The sequence below is a fragment of the Lepidochelys kempii genome, chromosome 5, assembly GCF_965140285.1.
Source record: "Lepidochelys kempii isolate rLepKem1 chromosome 5, rLepKem1.hap1, whole genome shotgun sequence".
Classification (NCBI taxonomy): domain Eukaryota; kingdom Metazoa; phylum Chordata; order Testudines; family Cheloniidae; genus Lepidochelys; species Lepidochelys kempii.
In genome coordinates, this window is record NC_136384.1 from 24,864,316 (window position 1) to 24,884,339 (window position 20,024).

General features: G+C 41.3%; 2 protein-coding genes across 12 annotated transcripts in view; one reads left to right on the plus strand and one right to left on the minus strand.

The window, feature by feature from the left end:
* Positions 1–5,210, plus strand: part of TTC23L (tetratricopeptide repeat domain 23 like) — a 28,981-nt gene extending 23,771 nt beyond the window's left edge. Inside the window, exons 10-12 of the mRNA XM_073343716.2 lie at positions 267–416; positions 906–988; positions 3,913–5,210. Of these exons, the coding sequence (XP_073199817.1) occupies positions 267–416; positions 906–988; positions 3,913–3,952 (273 nt within the window). The 3' untranslated portion in view covers positions 3,953–5,210. The remainder of the gene's footprint in view (positions 1–266; positions 417–905; positions 989–3,912) is intronic.
* RAD1 (RAD1 checkpoint DNA exonuclease) overlaps positions 1–20,024 on the minus strand; it is a 52,429-nt gene that overhangs the window by 31,838 nt on the left and 567 nt on the right. For 4 of the 11 annotated variants that reach the window (XM_073343707.2, XM_073343711.2, XM_073343706.2 and 1 more), the window contains exons 2-7: positions 19,067–19,266; positions 18,163–18,423; positions 16,232–16,340; positions 13,853–14,111; positions 12,877–12,975; positions 11,449–12,529 (exon numbers count right to left, since the gene is read on the minus strand). In XM_073343707.2, coding sequence (XP_073199808.1) covers positions 12,346–12,529; positions 12,877–12,975; positions 13,853–14,111; positions 16,232–16,340; positions 18,163–18,357 — 846 coding nt within the window. In that variant the 5' untranslated portion in view covers positions 18,358–18,423; positions 19,067–19,266 and the 3' untranslated portion in view covers positions 11,449–12,345. Of the gene's footprint in view, positions 1–10,510; positions 10,667–11,448; positions 12,530–12,876; positions 12,976–13,852; positions 14,112–16,231; positions 16,341–18,162; positions 18,424–19,066; positions 19,267–19,673; positions 20,012–20,024 lie in introns of those variants that run through there. The other 7 variants (XR_012158863.2, XR_012158862.2, XM_073343709.2 and 4 more) reach the window with 5 other exon arrangements.

Genomic DNA, 20,024 nt, shown 5'->3' on the forward strand with positions numbered 1-20,024 from the left:
TAACAGATGTCTCGTAGAGACAGGTGGTCACCATACCACACTTCCTGAGTTTCCATTTCGTAGAAATTAAACTATTAGTCTTAAAGATCAGTGCATAGAATTATACTCTGTAAGGGTTCCGTATCGTTGGAGAATGGCTGTAGATCCCAAAAAGCATTGGCGTTAAACTCCAAATGAGTTAAACATGCATCAGTCAGTCATGTAAAGATGCTGATCGAAAAATGAATATATTTTTGTGCTAAGTTATGTTGCATTTTTCTCTGTAGCAAGCCTACAGGCTGTTGAAAGATTCGTTGAAGTCCATCATAGACACCTATGGTGATTTTAGTGAGAAGGCAGCTGAAACTTACCATATCATGGGCAGTATCTGCCTGGCAGAGGGAAAGATGAGAGAGGCTTACCAGCTGTTCAATAAGGTAATTATAATTACATTGCTAGTGATTTTCTTGGATTTACTGCCTCATAGTGATTGAAAATGTAAATTAATTTTCCAAACTATAAATCCTGCTAGAGATATCAGGCTTTATTTCTCTATAGATTCTCAAGGAGTCTGATGTGAGGATCTTATTCATGTTAGTAATGAGATTTGCCTACATCAACCTGCCATCTGTGCCAAGTCCACACAGGGATTTAGAATCAGCAGGTAACTGAAGATACAGCAGGCCAGCAACTATGTAGCATACTTACTCCCTTGCAGAACCCCTGGATACTGGATTGGCTATCTATTGGGATTTAACAGTGCTGATGAACCGCCATGACAACTGCTACCACACAGCTGGGGAGAACCACTGGAGTTCCTTTGCTAATATGTAGATAACTAGGCATAATCAGTATTTGTGCAGCTTGGTTGATTTTGAAGTTGAGTTATACAGTGTATCACTTCTCGTTCATTTTATGCTAAACAGTGTTTGCAGATTCAAACAGCTGTTTATGGACCTCGCAACAGGAAACCGAAAGAGATGCAAGAGCTCCTGAACGCATTAGAGAGGTGATCTCATCAACGTTGTTTTTTATAATGTAATATTGCATATTGTCAAGATGTGGTCCCTGTTTCAAGGCATGTAGCAGCTTGCTAGTAACAAATGTCCATATGCAGTACTGAGTCTTGTTTAATATAATGAACAAAATTAAACAGGGATTTCTGGGATATGGGGGGCTTGGTCTCTGTGTTGCAGATCTGGAGAGGCACAGCCCAGGAGTAGGGAACCAAATGGCTTTAGAACACCTTTGTGCCATCTGGATTCTAGGCTACTGAGGGCGGGCAGCAAAATAGCCCCCCACCATAAGTTAGAGCAGCCTGTAAGCACAACCTGCCCAGAGTTGCCAATGGATTGTACAGTAGTCCAGCTACCTTAGAACATTCAGTACATTGCTGCTCCCTCTCCTACACACCATATGTTACAGGGCTGCTTATGTTGACACCTCACCGCTTCTGTGCTGCAGGAATTTTCCCCTCGCTTCTGTAAAGTCACTGTATATGGCCACAGCAGCATAGATGGTATGGAGTGGATGCCAGAATCGGCACCTGGATATTTCATACAATGCAATTAACAATGGCACCAATGGAGTCTTTTGCCATTTAATTAGTAGGTTCTAATTTAAATCAGGTTAGCAGTGCCTGAAAGTTGTTACCGTCTGATATTTGCTCAGCCAAAACAGGTTTCTAAAATTTCATAGGTCATTTATTCGTACTGAATTCTATGCTAATTCTCCATAAAATCCCCATCCTGATTGACTGCTGCTCCTTTAGAAGTTAATGTAAGGATTAGAGACTAGGTCTGCAACTGTGAAAATTAAGCTTTAAACTGTAGCAATTTCAGTTAGAATGATGTTCTGTATTAGCCTTTTTTGTGTCATTCATTGATTTAACCCCTGAACTATAAAACATACTTGCTAAACCTTGTGCTGCAGAAATCACTTGTGTAGAGTACTTTACAAGACATAGTTTAGACAGGTCCCTGCCACAAAGAGTTTACAATTTAAACTAGTTGCAGGTCATTCTTTGTTTTCAGTCCATCCAAGAGTGGGAGTAGATAACACTGTAGAGGATAAACAAAGAGCGGGTGGGAAAAAGAAGTGGTTCTTAAGGAGAGATCTAAAGAGAGCTAAAGCGTGCTTAGTACACAGGAAACAGAAGCATAGGCTGTGTGACACAAGGCACAAAGTCATGAGTGGAAGGGACCAAATAGCTATTAAGAAGAGAGTAACGGGCAGGCAGAGTGTCTAGCAGGAATACAATAAAGTGAAGGCTATGTGGTATTAACTATTTGTTGGCCCTTGGCCAAAATGTTAACCAGTATTCAGTAGCCCACTTGTTTCTGTTAGAAATCGATGAGTCAATATTTCTTTCATGCAATCCTGTTTATTTGCAAAGGATGTACACAAAGTCCTGTTTCTCTGAACACGATAGAAATAAATGACAGCAGGCAGTTTCCTTGTTCAGAAATCCAAATGGGTCTTCTCAACCAGCATTTTGTATAGTTCACGCCTGGCTTCCTCTCAGGACCAACCTCACACTGCTTCTCTCACTGCCTCCTGGCTTTCTCCTCCTGACAAACACAATGCTCTGCCAATCAATGTCTCAGCCCCTGCATTTTCAATGTCTCAGGGAAGCCCCTTTTATTCTCCCTGAGTTAATTCTTGCTCAGACCTTTCTCGCCTTGGATGGTGGTGTCTATTGTTTTAGCTGTCTTTCTCCGTAGAAGGAGCTTAATTGCTTCTTCCATTTACCCTAAATAAAAGGAGGCTGGTGTGCCCATCAGCTTTAAGGTCTGTGACTGTCTATAGATCTAAAAACTCACTTGATGGGAGCCTTTAACCATGGCAGCATAACCTTGTTATCAGCAAAGTGCCAATAATGCACTCATCCCTCTGAGGCACAGGAGATAATGCAGTCTTGCCTCCAGAATTTACATCCTAAACAGCACGGGAGAGACCATAAGTGAGAGAGTTAAAGCAATTCCCTGTCACCTTTGGAAAACCTGACGGAAACACTGATTGTCTCAGTTTCTCCAGTACTTTACATGGCCCTAAAATGTTGTGGTTTTCTTGTCAAATGATCACCGTCTTCCTGAATCAGAGGGTGAATCTCTAAAGGCAAGATGTTTGGGTACAATTTGGATAGGGCATTTAGTTACTACTGTGTTGGGGGTGATATAAGAATCTAGACCGGGGTAGGCAAACTACGGCCTGGATCCAAAGCCCTGACAGCCCATGGGATTGCCATCCCCGTGGCACCACGTGCCCCGCGCCACTCTTAGAAGCGGCCGGCACCATGTCCCTGCAGCCTCTGGGGGAGGGGTGGGGCAGAGGGCTGTGCGCTGCCCTCGCCTGCAGGCACTGCCCCCCGCAGCTCCCATTGGCCAGGAAAGGGGAACCGCAGCCACTGGGAGCTTCGGGGGAGGTACCCGCAGGCGAGGGCAGCATGCAGAGTCCTCTGCTTCCCCACCCCCAGGGGCTGCAGGGACGTGGTGCCGCTGCTTCCGGGAGCTGCGCGGGGCCAGGGCAGGCAGGGATCCTGTCTTAGCCCTGCTGTGTGCAACTGCCAGGCCAGACCCCGCAACCCAAAGCCCTCCTACACCCCAAGCCCCTGCCCTGAGCCCTCTGCCACACACTGCACCTCAACCCCCTGCCCTGAGCCCTACATTCATGGCCCTGCATGCAATTTCTCCACCCAGATGTGGCCCTCTGGCCAAAAAGTTTGCCCACCCCTGATCTAGACAGATGGATAAGCATATAACTTGTATAACTAATCTGAGCAGTTAAGTGTCTCATTTTATAACAAGGCAGGTCTGCTGACATTCTCCTGTTTGTCCAGTAAGTAGAATTTTCAGGGATATGTAGTCTACAAATAAAGGAATAGGAAAATGCCAAGAAAAATAAAATGAACTAAATGTGTTTCCTCTACTGTAGGTCTCCAACTGTCCATGAAGAGAACAGACTTGTGAAGTAGAAAAGACAGATGGTGCTAAATCATGCTGTTGGCAAAAATCTTGGATCCTTTGCAATTGTGACAGCAGATGAAACCAGAAACTAAGCTGGAAGATTAATTGGAGAACTCAAGTACGTTGTAGTTGTTATAATCAATTCAACAGAAAGTTCTGTAAATGTTTGCTTTAGTTTAGGAAAAAGCATCAACCTTCCAGGTAAACTTCCCCCTCCTAGTCTCCTTTCATTTTCTTTCTTACTGTATTTTGAAGGTCTGGGTCTAACGGTAGCACATCAGATGTTTTACTGAGTATTAAAAAAATGGGCATAAGTTACAAAAGTTGTGAATGCAGGACTCCCTTTGGAAAAGATATCTGAATACACGGTGACACATATTTAAAAATATTTCTTTTGAAGACATTCTAATCGTACTTTGATGAATGGGTCCTGCTTTTGAGCAGGGGGTTGGACTAGATGACCTCCTGAGGTCCCTTCCAACCCTGATATTCTATGATTCTATGAATGAACGCAGAATATACCCAATGGAGAAACACAGATTGGATTATTTTTCCCCCGGGCTATTGGTACACTGGCCTTTCTATAATCTAACACACACAAAAAAGTAAATCTAGTGTGTTAAATTTAGTCTACTTTTAGCACTTCAGCTAAGAAGGCTGAATGCCTCCTTTTAATGTGAAATTCCTCTTTAATGCTTTGCCTTCACTACAAAATCTTCATCTTAGAACACAGATATGAAGAGTTGAGTTTGCTAGTACAGTGCTGACCACAACTATGCATTCAACGTTAGACAGTGTTATAATCATGATTTAGAAGCCTAAGCCACTTTGAAAATGGGTCTTAAGCACTTTTGAAAATGTGATCCAAAGATAAGTCACATTTTATCATTGTGGAACTTAATCATTAAACCTAGGATTCAACTTGAGGCATGGGTGCATGTCTGAGCCAAGAAGGATTGGGGCCAACATGCACTACATTCCAGTGATCTTATTAGCATAATAGCCACTAGCCACTTGTTACAAAGACCATAACCCCCCTCCCTCCCCCAGAGGATTTCCCCATGTTTGTGGACTCCTCCACTATTAATTTAGAAGAGCTGAGGTCTGTGCTCCGTAATGGCACAGAGACCTTAGCATAGGCCAGGCCCCCAAGATGCAAAGAGAACACTACATAATGCAAACAGTTCTGAATGTTAATAGAACTGTTTAATTACAAATGATTGTTTACTCATTACTGGCTGCTAGTACCGTACAGATTGTTTTAATTTCTTTGGGTCTTCTTTCCAAGATCACTGTTGGTAGCAGACAGACTGTTATACATTTACATATGAAAATAGTATGTTTAGTGGCCTTTAGGCTTATATTCAAAAGTAATCTTAAGCCACAACTATGTCCTTGAACACAACACCAGGTAATTCAAATCAGAAATAAGTTACATTTAGTAAGTCATGCACTCTGTTTCATTACATTAGTCACATGGGACTAGATGCAAGTCATTCTTAGCACCTATTCAGCACTTCACATTCCAAGGCATCATACACCTAGTTACTGAAGTCTCCAGGTGAATATTAATCTTTCTCCTTTGTTGAAGGGGAAACTATTAGGAAAAGTTTCAGAGTAACAGCCGTGTTAGTCTGTATTCACAAAAAGAAAAGGAGTACTTGTGGCACCTTAGAGACTAACCAATTTATTTGACCATAAGCTTTCGTGAGCTACAGCTCACTTCATTGGATGCATACTGTGGAAACTGCAGAAGACATATACACAGAGACCATGAAACAATACCTCCTCCCACCCCACTCTCCTGCTGGTAATAGCTTATCCAAAGTGACCACTCTCCCTACAATGTGCACGATAATCAAGGTGGGCCATTTCCAGCACAAATCCAGGTCTTCTCACCCCCCCCACCCCCCAAAAAAAAACCACACACACAAACTCACTCTCCTGCTGGTAATAGCTTATCCAAAGTGACCACTCTCCCTACAATGTGCACAATAATCAAGGTGGGCCATTTCCAGCACAAATCCAGGTCTTCTCACACACACACACCCCCCCCACACACAAACTCACTCTCCTGCTGGTAATAGCTCATCCAAACTGACCACTCTCCTTACAATGTGTATGATAATCAAGGTGGGCCATTTCCAGCACAAATCCAAGTTTAACCAGAACGTCTTGGGGGGGGAGGGTAGGAAAAAACAAGGGGAAATAGGCTACCTTGTATAATGACTTAGCCACTCCCAGTCTCTATTTAAGCCTAAATTAATAGTATCCAATTTGCAAATGAATTCCAATTCAGCAGTTTCTCGCTGGAGTCTGGATTTGAAGTTTTTTTGTTGTAAGATAGCGACCTTCATGTCTGTAATTGCGTGACCAGAGAGATTGAAGTGTTCTCCGACTGGTTTATGAATGTTATAATTCTTGACATCTGATTTGTGTCCATTTATTCTTTTACGTAGAGACTGTCCAGTTTGACCAATGTACATGGCAGAGGGGCATTGCTGGCACATGATGGCATATATCACATTGGTGGATGTGCAGGTGAACGAGCCTCTGATAGTGTGGCTGATGTTACTAGGCCCTGTGATGGTGTCCCCTGATTAGATATGTGGGCACAGTTGGTAACGGGCTTTGTTGCAAGGATAGGTTCCTGGGTTAGTGGTTCTGTTGTGTGGTATGTGGTTGCTGGTGAGTATTTGCTTCAGGTTGGGGGGCTGTCTGTAGGCAAGGACTGGCCTGTCTCCCAAGATTTGTGAGAGTGTTGGGTCATCCTTCAGAATAGGTTGTAGATCCTTAATAATGCGTTGGAGGGGTTTTAGTTGGGGGCTGAAGGTGACGGCTAGTGGCGTTCTGTTATTTTCTTTGTTAGGCCTGTCCTGTAGTAGGTGACTTCTGGGAACTCTTCTGGCTCTATCAATCTGTTTCTTCACTTCCGCAGGTGGGTATTGTAGTTGTAAGAATGCTTGATAGAGATCTTGTAGGTGTTTGTCTCTGTCTGATGGGTTGGAGCAAATGCGGTTGTATCGCAGAGCTTGGCTGTAGACGATGGATCGTGTGGTGTGGTCAGGGTGAAAGCTGGAGGCATGTAGGTAGGATTAGCGGTCAGTAGGTTTCCGGTATAGGGTGGTGTTTATGTGACCATTGTTTATTAGCACTGTAGTGCCCAGGAAGTGGATCTCTTGTGTGGACTGGACCAGGCTGAGGTTGATGGTGGGATGGAAATTGTTGAAATCATGGTGGAATTCCTCAAGGGCTTCTTTTCCATGGGTCCAGATGATGAAGATGTCATCAATATAGCACAAGTAGAGTAGGGGCGTTAGGGGACGAGAGCTGAGGAAGCGTTGTTCTAAATCAGCCATAAAAATGTTGGCATACTGTGAGGCCATGCGGGTACCCATAGCAGTGCCGCTGATCTGAAGGTATACATTGTCCCCAAATGTAAAATAGTTATGGGTAAGGACAAAGTCACAAAGTTCAGCCACCAGGCTAGCCGTGACATTATTGGGGATAGTGTTCTTGACGGCTTGTAGTCCATCTTTGTGTGGAATGTTGGTGTAGAGGGCTTCTACATCCATAGTGGCCAGGATGGTGTTATCAGGAAGATCACCGATGGATTGTAGTTTCCTCAGGAAGTCAGTGGTGTCTCGAAGGTAGCTGGGAGTGCTGGTAGCGTAGGGCCTGAGGAGGGAGTCTACATAGCCAGACAATCCTGCTGTCAGGGTGCCAATGCCTGAGATGATGGGGCGCCCAGGATTTCCAGGTTTATGGATCTTGGGTAGTAGATAGAATATCCCAGGTCAGGGCTCCAGGGGTGTGTCTGTGCGGATTTGATCTTGTGCTTTTTCAGGAAGTTTCTTGAGCAAATGCTGTAGTTGCTTTTGGTAACTCTCAGTGGGATCATAGGGTAATGGCTTGTAGAAAGTGGTGTTGGAGAGCTGCCTAGCAGCCTCTCGTTCATATTCCGACCTATTCATGATGACAACAGCACCTCCTTTGTCAGCCTTTTTGATTATGATGTCAGAGTTGTTTCTGAGGCTGTGGATGGCATTGTGTTCTGCACGGCTGAGGTTATGGGGCAAGTGATGCTGCTTTTCCACAATTTCAGCCCGTGCACGTCGGCAGAAGCACTCTATGTAGAAGTCCAGTCTGCTGTTTCGACCTTCAGGAGGAGTCCACCTAGAATCCTTCTTTTTGTAATGTTGGTAGGGAGGCCTCTGTGGATTAGTATGTTGTTCAGAGGTATTTTGGAAATATTCCTTGAGTCGGAGACGTTGAAAATAGGATTCTAGGTCACCACAGAACTGTATCATGTTCGTGCGGGTGGAGGGGCAGAAGGAGAGGCCCCGAGATAGGACAGCTGCTTCTGCTGGGCTGAGAGTATAGTTGGATAGGTTAACAATATTGCTGGGTGGGTTGAGGGAACCATTGCTGTGGCCCCTTGTAGCATGTAGTAGTTTAGAAAGTTTAGTGTCCTTTTTCTTTTGTAGAGAAGCAAAGTGTGCGTTGTAAATGGCTTGTCTAGTTTTAGTAAATTCCAGCCACGAGGAAGTTTGTGTGGAAGGTTGGTTTTTTATGAGAGTATCCATTTTTGAGAGCTCATTCTTAATCTTACCCTGTTTGCTGTAGAGGATGTTGATCAGATGATTCCGCAGTTTCTTTGAGGATCTACAACCTATCCTGAAGGATGACCCAACACTCTCACAAATCTTGGGAGACAGGCCAGTCCTTGCCTACAGACAGCCCCCCAACCTGAAGCAAATACTCACCAACAACCACATACCACACAACAGAACCACTAACCCAGGAACCTATCCTTGCAACAAAGCCCGTTGCCAACTGTGCCCACATATCTAATCAGGGGACACCATCACAGGGCCTAGTAACATCAGCCACACTATCAGAGGCTCGTTCACCTGCACATCCACCAATGTGATATATGCCATCATGTGCCAGCAATGCTCCTCTGCCATGTACATTGGTCAAACTGGACAGTCTCTACATAAAGGAATAAATGGACACAAATCAAATGTCAAGAATTATAACATTCATAAACCAGTCGGAGAACACTTCAATCTCTCTGGTCACGCAATTACAGACATGAAGGTCGCTATCTTACAACAAAAAAACTTCAAATCCAGACTCCAGCGAGAAACTGCTGAATTGGAATTCATTTGCAAATTGGATACTATTAATTTAGGCTTAAATAGAGACTGGGAGTGGCTAAGTCATTATGCAAGGTAGCCTATTTCCCCTTGTTTTTTCCTACCCTCCCCCACTCAGACGTTCTGGTTAAACTTGGATTTATGCTGGAAATGGCCCACCTTGATTATCATACACATTGTAAGGAGAGTGGTCAGTTTGGATGAGCTATTACCAGCAGGAGAGTGAGTTTGTGGGGGAGGTGGGGGGGGGGGGTGAGAAAACCTGGATTTGTGCTGGAAATGGCCCACCTTGATTATCATGCACATTGTAGGGAGAGTGGTCACTTTGGATAAGCTATTACCAGCAGGAGAGTGAGTTTGTGTGTGCAGGGGCGGAGGGTGAGAAAACCTGGATTTATGCTGGAAATGGCCCACCTTGATTTTCATACACATTGTAAGGAGAGTGGTCACTTTGGATGGGCTATTACCAGCAAGAGAGTGAGTTTGTGTGTGTGGTTTTTGGAAAAAAGGGGAGGGGGGTAAGAAAACCTGGATTTGTGCTGGAAATGGCCCACCTTGATTTTCATACAGATTGTAAAGAGAGTGGTCACTTTGGATGGGCTATTACCAGCAGGAGAGTGAGTTTGTGTGGGGGGAGGCGGAGGGTGAGAAAACCTGGATTTGTGCTGGAAATGGCCCAACTTAATTATCATATACATTGTAAGGAGAGTGATCACTTTAGATAAGCTATTACCAGCAGGAGAGTGGGGTGGGAGGAGGTATTGTTTCATGGTCTCTGTGTATATAATGTCTTCTGCAGTTTCCACAGTATGCATCCGATGAAGTGAGCTGTAGCTCACAAAAGCTTATGCTCAAATAAATTGGTTAGTCTCTAAGGTGCCACAAGTACTGCTTTTCTATTAGGAAAAGGGAAGTGATTTCTAATACGGTCTTAAAATTTATTTATCTGAATATGTAAATTAAACATGAAAATGACAAAGCAGTAACTAGAGACCGAACACTGCTCCAAAATCATATTTTTTTATGAAATTCCAGAGGGCTGCTTTTAAAAAAAAAAAAACCCACAGTCTGTGATAGGATGTATCAAAACAGAAATATCAGAGCTGCAGGAAACTCCCATTGCTCTGAATGGATAAGTAATGTATGTACTAGATGAAGAGTTGTCATTAATAGCCTTTCTGAGTTCTGCAACAGATAGTTGATGTCAGTCACAATGTGATCTTATTACCATTAACCATAACCTCTTTCCCCACTTCTCCGCTATTCTTGTTTCACATTAGATTGTAAATTCTGTGGGGCAGGGACCCTCTTTGTACAATTGCTACAACAACAGGAGCCTGATGTTGACTGCCACTTTTGGGTCTTGCTAGGGTATAAAAAATTAACTATATACACAGAACTTACCTGAACAGAGCTACAGAGATCTCCCACTGATCTTTGAGTTTCTAGCTGCAACTCTGATCTTTCTATTTTGATGTGACATTGAGCTGGTAGCATGCCTTCATCCTGTTGCATTATTTGAGGTGGCTGTGTCTTGTCAGACACAGTAGATTCTTCACACTGCAAAAGATCAGACTATTTATCACACAGACAGGGTTGATAATGTCCGGAACAGGTGAGCTACATTTATGACAGATTACGTCTGAAGAGAACAAATGCAACTTCTGACTGCAGTGCAGCCCATTTACTGCTAGAAATGTGTTTTAATCCTGAAACTTGGGATTCATGGCTTGTAAAACTGAACAGGGAAGTACTGGGGGTTCACTTGTCAATATTAACTCATTCCTTCAGAAGGCAAGTACCAGCTTCCCTCAAATGAGTGGCTGTTAAGCCTTTGTGCAAGAAACCATCTCTTGCACTGGTGATCTTACCAATTTGTGCCCTGGCTCTGATCCTCCCTTTTTGAAAAAGGTTGAAAAGATGGAGAAGTAATTTCAGTAAGTGTGCACAGGATGCAAGTTATTGAAAGTCTGTCTACTTATCAATATTATATGAATCCACCATATCTTGAACCACTATCTAGCATTCTTCCTGATTCAGTGTGACATTGAAATAGCGATTAGGAATTAGCAAAATCTGTCAATTTTATATCACAGCATTTTATTTCCAGGAACCAAGTCATTCACTTTGCTTTTATTTTATTAAAAAAATACAAAAGCATTTCTAAATGCAGCAAAATATTAATGTGGTACATATGTATAGGTTTGTTATCATTAAAGGCAACTAGCTTCCCAATTGTGACAAGCTATAATGTTTCATTTTATTAAAAAAAAAATCAATAAAATTCTTCGGAATTATTTCTTCTCCAAAACAAATATTCCAATGCTCTTTTTCCTTAAAAATGAAATAAATAAGTGCTTTTGATCTGGAAGGCAGTGGTGAATGGATGGGTTTGGGGAGAACACATAAAAGAACAAATTTCAATAGCAAGGGTTGTATTAGTCAATTTTTTAAAAAAATTCAAAAGAAGTTAAAATCAAAATGACACTGCCCAAGTACTGAAGTGATTTATGTTGGGTTCTATGCTAATTTACCAGTACAACACAAGCACACGGCTATGGAAAATGCGCCAAGATCATCCCTGATGAAATTCCAGGGAATTCAAGTTACAGCAGGCTTCAATCTAGTTGAGGATGAGCAATTTCACAATTTACTGCTATTGAGAAGTCAGTTTCAATTTTCACTCTCCACTTGTAGTCTCACAAAAAGTTTTATTTTTTAAAATCATTTGAACAAACCACTGTCTAACACAAGCCAGCATTCAGACATTCACCACCTGTAATTGCTTCATCCATGCTCAGAGCAAACCATGGCCAGAAACTGGTGGATTAACATACTGCTACTGTCTCAGATTTCCCGCACTGCTTGTGTTTGCAATTATTCTGACAATAGTGACAGAATACTCAAGGGGCTGTTTGGTGAGCATTCCAAGTTTGCAGTGGACAAGTGTGCACATCACAAAACCACCAACATCACAGCACCCTTCTCAGCCTCAGCACCGAGGCCAACGATTAAGCTACCTTTTCACTTTTACAGATGGTCCATCCAGGTCAAGTGTGAGAAACATCTGCAAAGTAATATGGGGGGAGCTTCATTGTAGCTGCTTATTCTGCTCCTTTCTGTGGATAAACAGGGTGTCCATTTTCTGGGCTATCAATCTGGTAACTTTCACGTTTTTTAATGAAATATTTTATCATTCTGAATGTCCATAAATGAAATGCACAGTCCATATCATACAGCTATAGTTCTGATTCAGTAATGTCCTCATCAGGGCAACAGTAGTACTCCACAAAACAGATTTGTCCATCTTCATTCCTAATCATATACTGCAGTGAAAGGAACCCCCGATTATCTGTCCGAATAGATACTTTACAAGATAAAGCTAGTGCCTTCGTAGATGGTTTCAGCAAAGAGATCTTGTACCTGCAGGTAGAGAAAAGCCATTTTAAAGTATATAAAATGTAACAGTGACTGAAACCTTCTTCTCAAGTAATGGACCAAAACTGACAAAACCAATTAGCAACATAGCCAACCACAGTAGTGCTTTTACAGTACTTTTCCCTGTTACTGCATCAACAGTGTGCACTTTATACTCTAATTCTTATTACTGAACTTTTAACCAGAGGAACAACTTCTGTCAAAGGGAAATTTTTAAATACTACTCTGTTCTAGGGAAAGTCAGGCATTTCAGTAGCTGACGAAACCACTTTTTCAGCTTCTTGGTCAGAATGTGTCATCAGACTACTACGGTCACTGTCCTGATCACTGACCTGTTTGTCTGGGTCTGGTTGCAATGAAATGCTTCCATCAAATCAGAGTCTTTGGGATAGTCAAGATGAGCACTTCCTGCATTGCCAAAGGTGGATAATCTAAAAGACATCATGCACCAACTCAGCAAAGCATTTGATATTAGCACTATCAAATTTGAAAAGTGGAAACAACAAAGTAATGTTATACATCAAGACGATTCTCAAAGCAGAAGATTTCAACACACTACCGACTCTTCATGAGACACGAGGTAGCACAGCCAGCATTTAATTTAATGAATGAATCACAAGCGTAAGATCTTGTGGCACTCCAAACTCAGAGTTCCCCTAATAGCACCTGATTGTGGTTTCAAAGAAATCTGACTTACGCTAATGAAAGACTGTGACCCCTAGGTGCTAATGGCATACAATAATCAATCTGCTGCCACACCAGAAACTGAAAGAAACCTGCTCTGCAGCACCTAGTTGTGGAGCTGCCATGAATGTGGAAAGCTCATGAGTTCCCCTATGTGCTAGCTACAGCATACAATTCCTGATTTTTCATCCCAACCCAGGCCATGCAGACCTTGGAACTTAATTCTTCATAACCAAAAATACTAAATGAATGCATTCAAAACACATCCTGGAATTTGTTTACAAAATACAAGATAAAAGGAGTTGCATCTGCTTATGCTAAGGCTGAAGCTGGCCCCAAGGCTGGCCCATAACCTTAAAATGATGATGTATTCTATTGCCAAAAGCCTCAGGTTGAAAATTTTGGAATGTTGCGAAATAAGGAATGAACGGTTGCCTGGTATCGTGTCTGAATAATTAAAGTCTTCATATGTGATGCAGCAACCATTATAACAGAAGGCACATTTAAACAAATATGGTGCAGATCTGCACAATGTTGAATAAGCAGCAACAATAATTCCAAACATCGAAGAACAACTAAGTTGCTAAACATGAACCTTTGAAATGGACATGTAGTTTCTGATACCTGAAATAAGGCTTGTCTGGAGACATGGTGATCTGCAGGACCTCACTGGTCATATCTAATTCACCAAATGCTTCTCGTAACCCTTCTGACTGCAGGATAATTTTGTTAACCACATTTGTACTGCAGAAATCAAAATCTAGTGTCTCTTCAGGTTCTTCAGTGTTAATTTTACATACAGTTACCACACCTCCTTCTTCTAGAAATAGGGTCAACGGGTAGCCATAACCATGGTAACACATTCGAAGCGCTGTTGAAGTACCTGAAATGATGAAAAAATTAGCACTCTAAGAGCTAGATGGTGTAACCTTTGGAGACCTGGATTCTAGCCATGCTTAGATCACAGGTTAAATTAGTTTATGATGCTCAGTCTAGTCTCAGACCTTTACTGAATTCTGTCTCAATCACAAAATCGTCACATAATTTAGGACAGTCTCTTTTCAAAAAGGCCCAGGATAGGAATAGCCAGGATATTAGAGTTCATACAAATGTGCAATGGCAGAATTGTCTGAGAAAGGTGTGACTACTCTATTCTAATTCATAAGTAACACCTAAGAAAACATATCTGGAAAAACTATTTTCAAGCAGGAAGATAGTTCAACTTCTAATATGTAAAATCAAAGATAAGAACGGGATGTTTGACAAAGGAATATTAATAATTCACAGTTCATGTAAATAGTGCAATATTTAAATTTGAAATAGCAGTTGAGGAAAAAAAGGCATTTTTTTAAGTGATCCACTGGAAAACTAACTGCATATGAAATAATACAGAGCATCCTGAATTATACAAACAACACAACAAGATGCGAGGCTATACAAAATACCTTATGGGCGCCAAGACATAAGGCGAAAAGCAAGGGGCTTTTTACTAACTGAGGAATGTGATTAGAGAAAGGAGAATCATGTCCTTAAGGCACTGGAATTCTACTCAGGATATCTTGGTTTAGTTCCCACAGCCATCCTGTGCAAACTTGGACAAGTAACAGTCTCTCTCTTTCAGTTCCCCATCTGTAAAATGGGGATAATACTTAGAAATGTTGTGAAGATCAATTAATTGTTTTTGAGGTGATCAGATGCTATAATGTAATGCAGGCCAAAGAAGTACAGTAGAACCTCAGTTACGAACACCTCGGTTTATAACAATGAACAAAACGTTATGGTTCTTTCAAAAGTTTATAACTGAACACTGATTCGATACAGCATTGAACCTTTACTATACAGAAGACAAATGCTGCGTTCCCTTTATTATTTTAGTAATTTACATTTAACACAGTACTGTACTGTATTTGCTGCTTTTTTTTCCATCTCTGCTGCTGCTGCCTGATTGCATACTTGCAGTTCCAAATAAGGTGTGTGTGGTTGACTGATCAGTTTGTAACTATGAGGTTCTACCGTACCTAGAAAGAGTGTACAGCCATTACCGACTTATATGAATGTTTTATAACAGTTTAGGATAGCTGAAGTCTAATGGATTAATCACAAGACTGGGCTTCAGAGGTCCTGTCTAAAGTCTGTCACTGACTCACAGGGTGAGCTTAAAATGGGTCACTTAACCTGTCTGCTTACCTATCTTTATAATAGCTGTTTGAAAGCTACAGAGAGAAAGGACCATAAGCACCAAGTATGTGGTTGGTTTGATAAATAAAAGCCAACTTGCACCACTAATGGATTTCCTTCTACTTGCAACAACTGGCCCCTCTATGGGGTTGTCTATACTTACAGCTAGATCAGCACTGCTGAGATCAATGCAGCAGTGTCGATTTAGTGGGTCTAGTGAAGACCTGCTTAATCAATGGCAGAGCGCTCTCCAGTCAACTCTAGTATTTCACCTCTCCGAGAAGAGTAAGGGAAGTTGACAGTTTCCCCTCGACACAGCATGCTGTAGACACTGTGGCAAGTTGACCTAAGCTACGTCGACTCTGAGTAGCGTATCTTGAGTCGACTTATTACAGTAGTTATAGACAAGGACTAGCCCCTAACATTTCCTAGATCTGTGTATAATCACAAGATTCCTCTACCACTTCTCTTACAAATCTTATATTTATGAACACATTTTGTCTTCCAAACTCGAAACTTCTCATTGGGTACCTTTCACTGCTCTTTTACTTATAACTGTGTCCACTGCCACCTCTTCTGTCACAGTGTCTGCATTCAGTTAAGTACCTACCCCCCGGTCACTCAAGCAATTATCACAGCATACAGTTGCAGCAACTGAAGAAGCTAGCATGTGGCCTAATCAATCAACGGTAGCTGCTCTTCACGGGGGGTGTCTTAGTATGGGAAAGATCACTTTCATGAAGCCACTTTGAGAAGTGGCTAGAAGCACAGGTTTCATGCTTATGATTACTGAGGGCATCAGATCAGGACATGCACACACAATACCTGCCAAAGAATTTGTACCAAAAATGGTCAAGCAGTCTAAAAGAACAGCCAAATTGATTCGAAACATCACCGACTCTTCCTGTATAATAAATTCTTGAAATATCCCTGCCTGTAAAAACAAACAAAAAAAGATAAAAAGTGTGTATGGAAGAAATACATTTGTTTTCCTTTCTGCAGTAGCAGTGATTTAACAATCATCTCTATAAATCCATAATTTTCACCTTCAGAGCGCAACACGATACAAAATAAGAGCCAAATAAGTGGCACATGAGAGCATATAGTCAGGATCCTTTAAAAATTAACACATAATTTAGACAAAAGAAAACCACATAAGTATGACATTTGAGCAGTGGCCTTTTACGGTTTAATAAGAAGCTATAAATGTTAAAGTATAAAGATCTCCCCACCAATCAGCAAATGTTTAGTGTGCTGTGCAACTTCAATAAAACCAAGACTTCTCATTTATTTCCAGTACACCCAGTGTGATCAGTGCTTCCAAAAACAGAAGGCAGCACAATTTCTGCCCTGAGGAGCTCACAATCTAAAGACAGTCAAGTAAGCAAACAGCAGCAGGTGGAAGGGAACACATTGAATTTTAAGAAACCATGTTTTGTTTAAAGAAATAAAACTAAACAAGACTAGAGAAAGGGGCTAATTTTCTCTCTCTGCCCCCTTCTTTCCCTTTCTTATTTTGTTTTTTATTCTCCCTCCACTTTATTTTAGGGGGGGAGAAATCAATGAAATGAAAAATTACTAGAGATAGCAGAAAAGGGTAACATAGGGTCAACGGTAATCATACTAAATACATGTTGGAAAAAAAATGATTTACAGTGATATTCAGAGGTGAGGAGAGATGCAATGAGGTGGATGTTAAGGGGAGTGAACTCAGTCCCGTAGGGCTCACCACAGTAATTGCTTGATGACCTAAGACACAAACCTGAACTCCCTAAAAAGTGGATAGAATCTGAATGCAGAACACTTTGAGATCATGAAATGGAAGATGATGTATAAAACAAATTATTACTACTATTATTTTGAGAGATGATCAACAAGATATTTCAAAAGGAAAAATAATGAACTCTCTCACTGACAATGGAGAGGAAATGTTTACTGTCAAGCAAGAGGGTATAACTGGAAGTAATGGTATGGAATTAGGGAAAGGGAAATAAGGCTGAATACTCGTAAAAAGCTTCTCAAGAGTGAGCTCTGTTCAACTGTAAAACTGTCTTCCATTAGGGAAGTGGTGGGATCTTTATCATGAGTCATCTATAAATACATAAGACAAAGCAGTGGAGAATATACCCATAGTGAACAATCCTACACTGGCCTCAGAGGATGCGCTGAATGACCTGCAAGGTCTTTCCTTATCTCTAACTTTAATATCCAGTAGTATTGCAGGGCACTCGCTGGGTCAGATTCTCCACCTTATGCCTACGATTTTGACAATTCCGCTCCATCCACTAAGATAAACTGCATGCACTTCCTTACTCTCTCCAACAGTCCTTCCATCACATACTTGGTTTCCATTCTTAGGTACTTCTAGTCTAATACTTCCCTGGCTCATTTAATGCTCTCATATCTCACAGTGACTTCATACTATGTGCTTATACAAGACTCAGTGTGAAAATAATGGTGATCCTCTCACATGCTATAGTACCAATAAAACAGGAAAACAATTCCCTCTCTGCTACATCAAGAACTTAACTCCAGCATTTCTGAATATTGTCAACATCTGCACTTTTGAAAGCCTAGAACTGAAATATCTAACACCTTGGACCCACTGGTCTCATCTTGTTTTTTTATTTGACTGGATAATGTCCACTGGGAAAGCCATTGACAAATGCAAGAGAAAGGGAAAAACTGCTATTTTAAACATGTGAAAGACTGATCACAGATGTACTGATGGTCTGATGATGTGCTAGGCTCCTTACCTGAATAAAGGCATTTGCCTGCAGACACTTTGCATTTTCCACTGTAACCTTGATTCCATTTGTAGTTGCAAAACATGTTGCATGGTCTTTAAAATGAATGGCTTTTAGGATATTTGAGAGGTTTCTGACATTGTCGAGACTGGTGACTAAAACATACTGATCATCACCAGTTTCAGGTTGAGTGGAGAGGGGCATTATCTAGTTTGCATTCACCACTCCCGTCTTTCCTGTGACTGTATAAGATGTAGTTTCAAAGAGAACCTAAAAAGAGACAACATACTTGTGTTAATGTGAATTGCTCTTTATGGATGAAACATGGGGGAAAAAAAGCTTCACAAAGCTGTGATGATGTACTGGCAGCAATGCTTTGGTATAATTAAATATTTCATGAATAGACCAGGAATATATACAAAGAATCCAAAAAAATTATAGATATTTCTACTACCTGAGAGAGATGTTGATTTCCAGTACTATTAAAATAGCGAAGTAACAAGATGCACAAGTATATTCCTATATCTGTGTACCACGGGCCCCTGCTGGATAGACCATGAGACCAGTTCATTTTATTTACATATATATACACACACATACACACAAATTTCCCTCTATTTGAGCTAAAGCTCACAAAGTAGAGGCCTGTGTTTTTGAAAATGCAAGAAAAGACAGCTGATATTTCATCCTTCTACTCTCCCCTCGTTCTATCCAGCTTGCAAGGAAATATATTTACATCTTTACTGCTTTAAGTAGCATCTCCCTTTTTGTACAGGATCATATTATAGGCAAACTGCAAAACAAACTAATACAGAAGTTGTATCCACGTGGTTTATTGATGCTTTAGGCTGATAAATACTGTACAGATTAATAGGCTTTTTTATTACATGACAAAGATCAGGTCCCAACTTGCCTTGGTCTTCTGGAGGACTATTTGGAAGACTACACACTTCCCACATTAGTGGGAATGCTGAGTTGCAGCTTTCCCATTCCCAGGTGTCTTCTCCCTGGGAAGAATGCTGAGTGTCACCTGCGATTTCAGCGTAGTGCGATGCTCCTGTCCTACTCCAGTTCTCCAGTCATCCAGGAAAAAAGTCAGATCTGGTATTTCTACTGTAAACAAACAAAAACAGAAAGATGACATTACATCCATTTTCATACACACTTCATAAAGAAATAAAGTCCACAATCATATTTTTCCTTTACAATTCACTTTCAATAGCAGATGGGCACTACTGACATTATGAGCACATGTATAGGTGTCATACAAGCAGACACTGTCAGGGAGATTTTCAATGACACGAAGGGCAGTTCGTTGCCCAAAATCTTTTGGTAGTCAATGGTGAAAATCTCTGCAAAGCTCCTCCTATCTCTATTTCTATGCCTACTTTAAAGGATGAACATTACCGTGAAGAAGCACGATAGTTTTAATTTCACCACTAATTTTTTCCTGCTGTTGATAAGAAAAAATGGCTGTACTCCACTTTGTGAGCAGAAATAAGTTAGTGCTATTAACACACCTTACAGTCCATTCTTCTGATTTAAATTTAACAGAAAGCCTTTCACTTCCATTCACAAAGCTCTAGGTTAAAGCAGCTGCTTCCTTTTGGACATTATACTCATTCTTTTTTGTGCTACTGTATTTTTTGTTTCCCCATGTGCAGTATTAGTTTTATGCATATTCTTCCAGGGATGAGGTCGTAACACCCCCCCTCCGTCTCCCAAATCTTCAGCAGCCTCTCAGCGGGGCGAACAGGATTCCCGGCGTTCCCCTCCTCGTCACTGCTGTGCTGCAATGCAGGACCAAGGTGACTCCTACCCCGTGTTGTGTCTGATCATTAGCATTAAATCAGTTAAAAGTCTGCAGAACC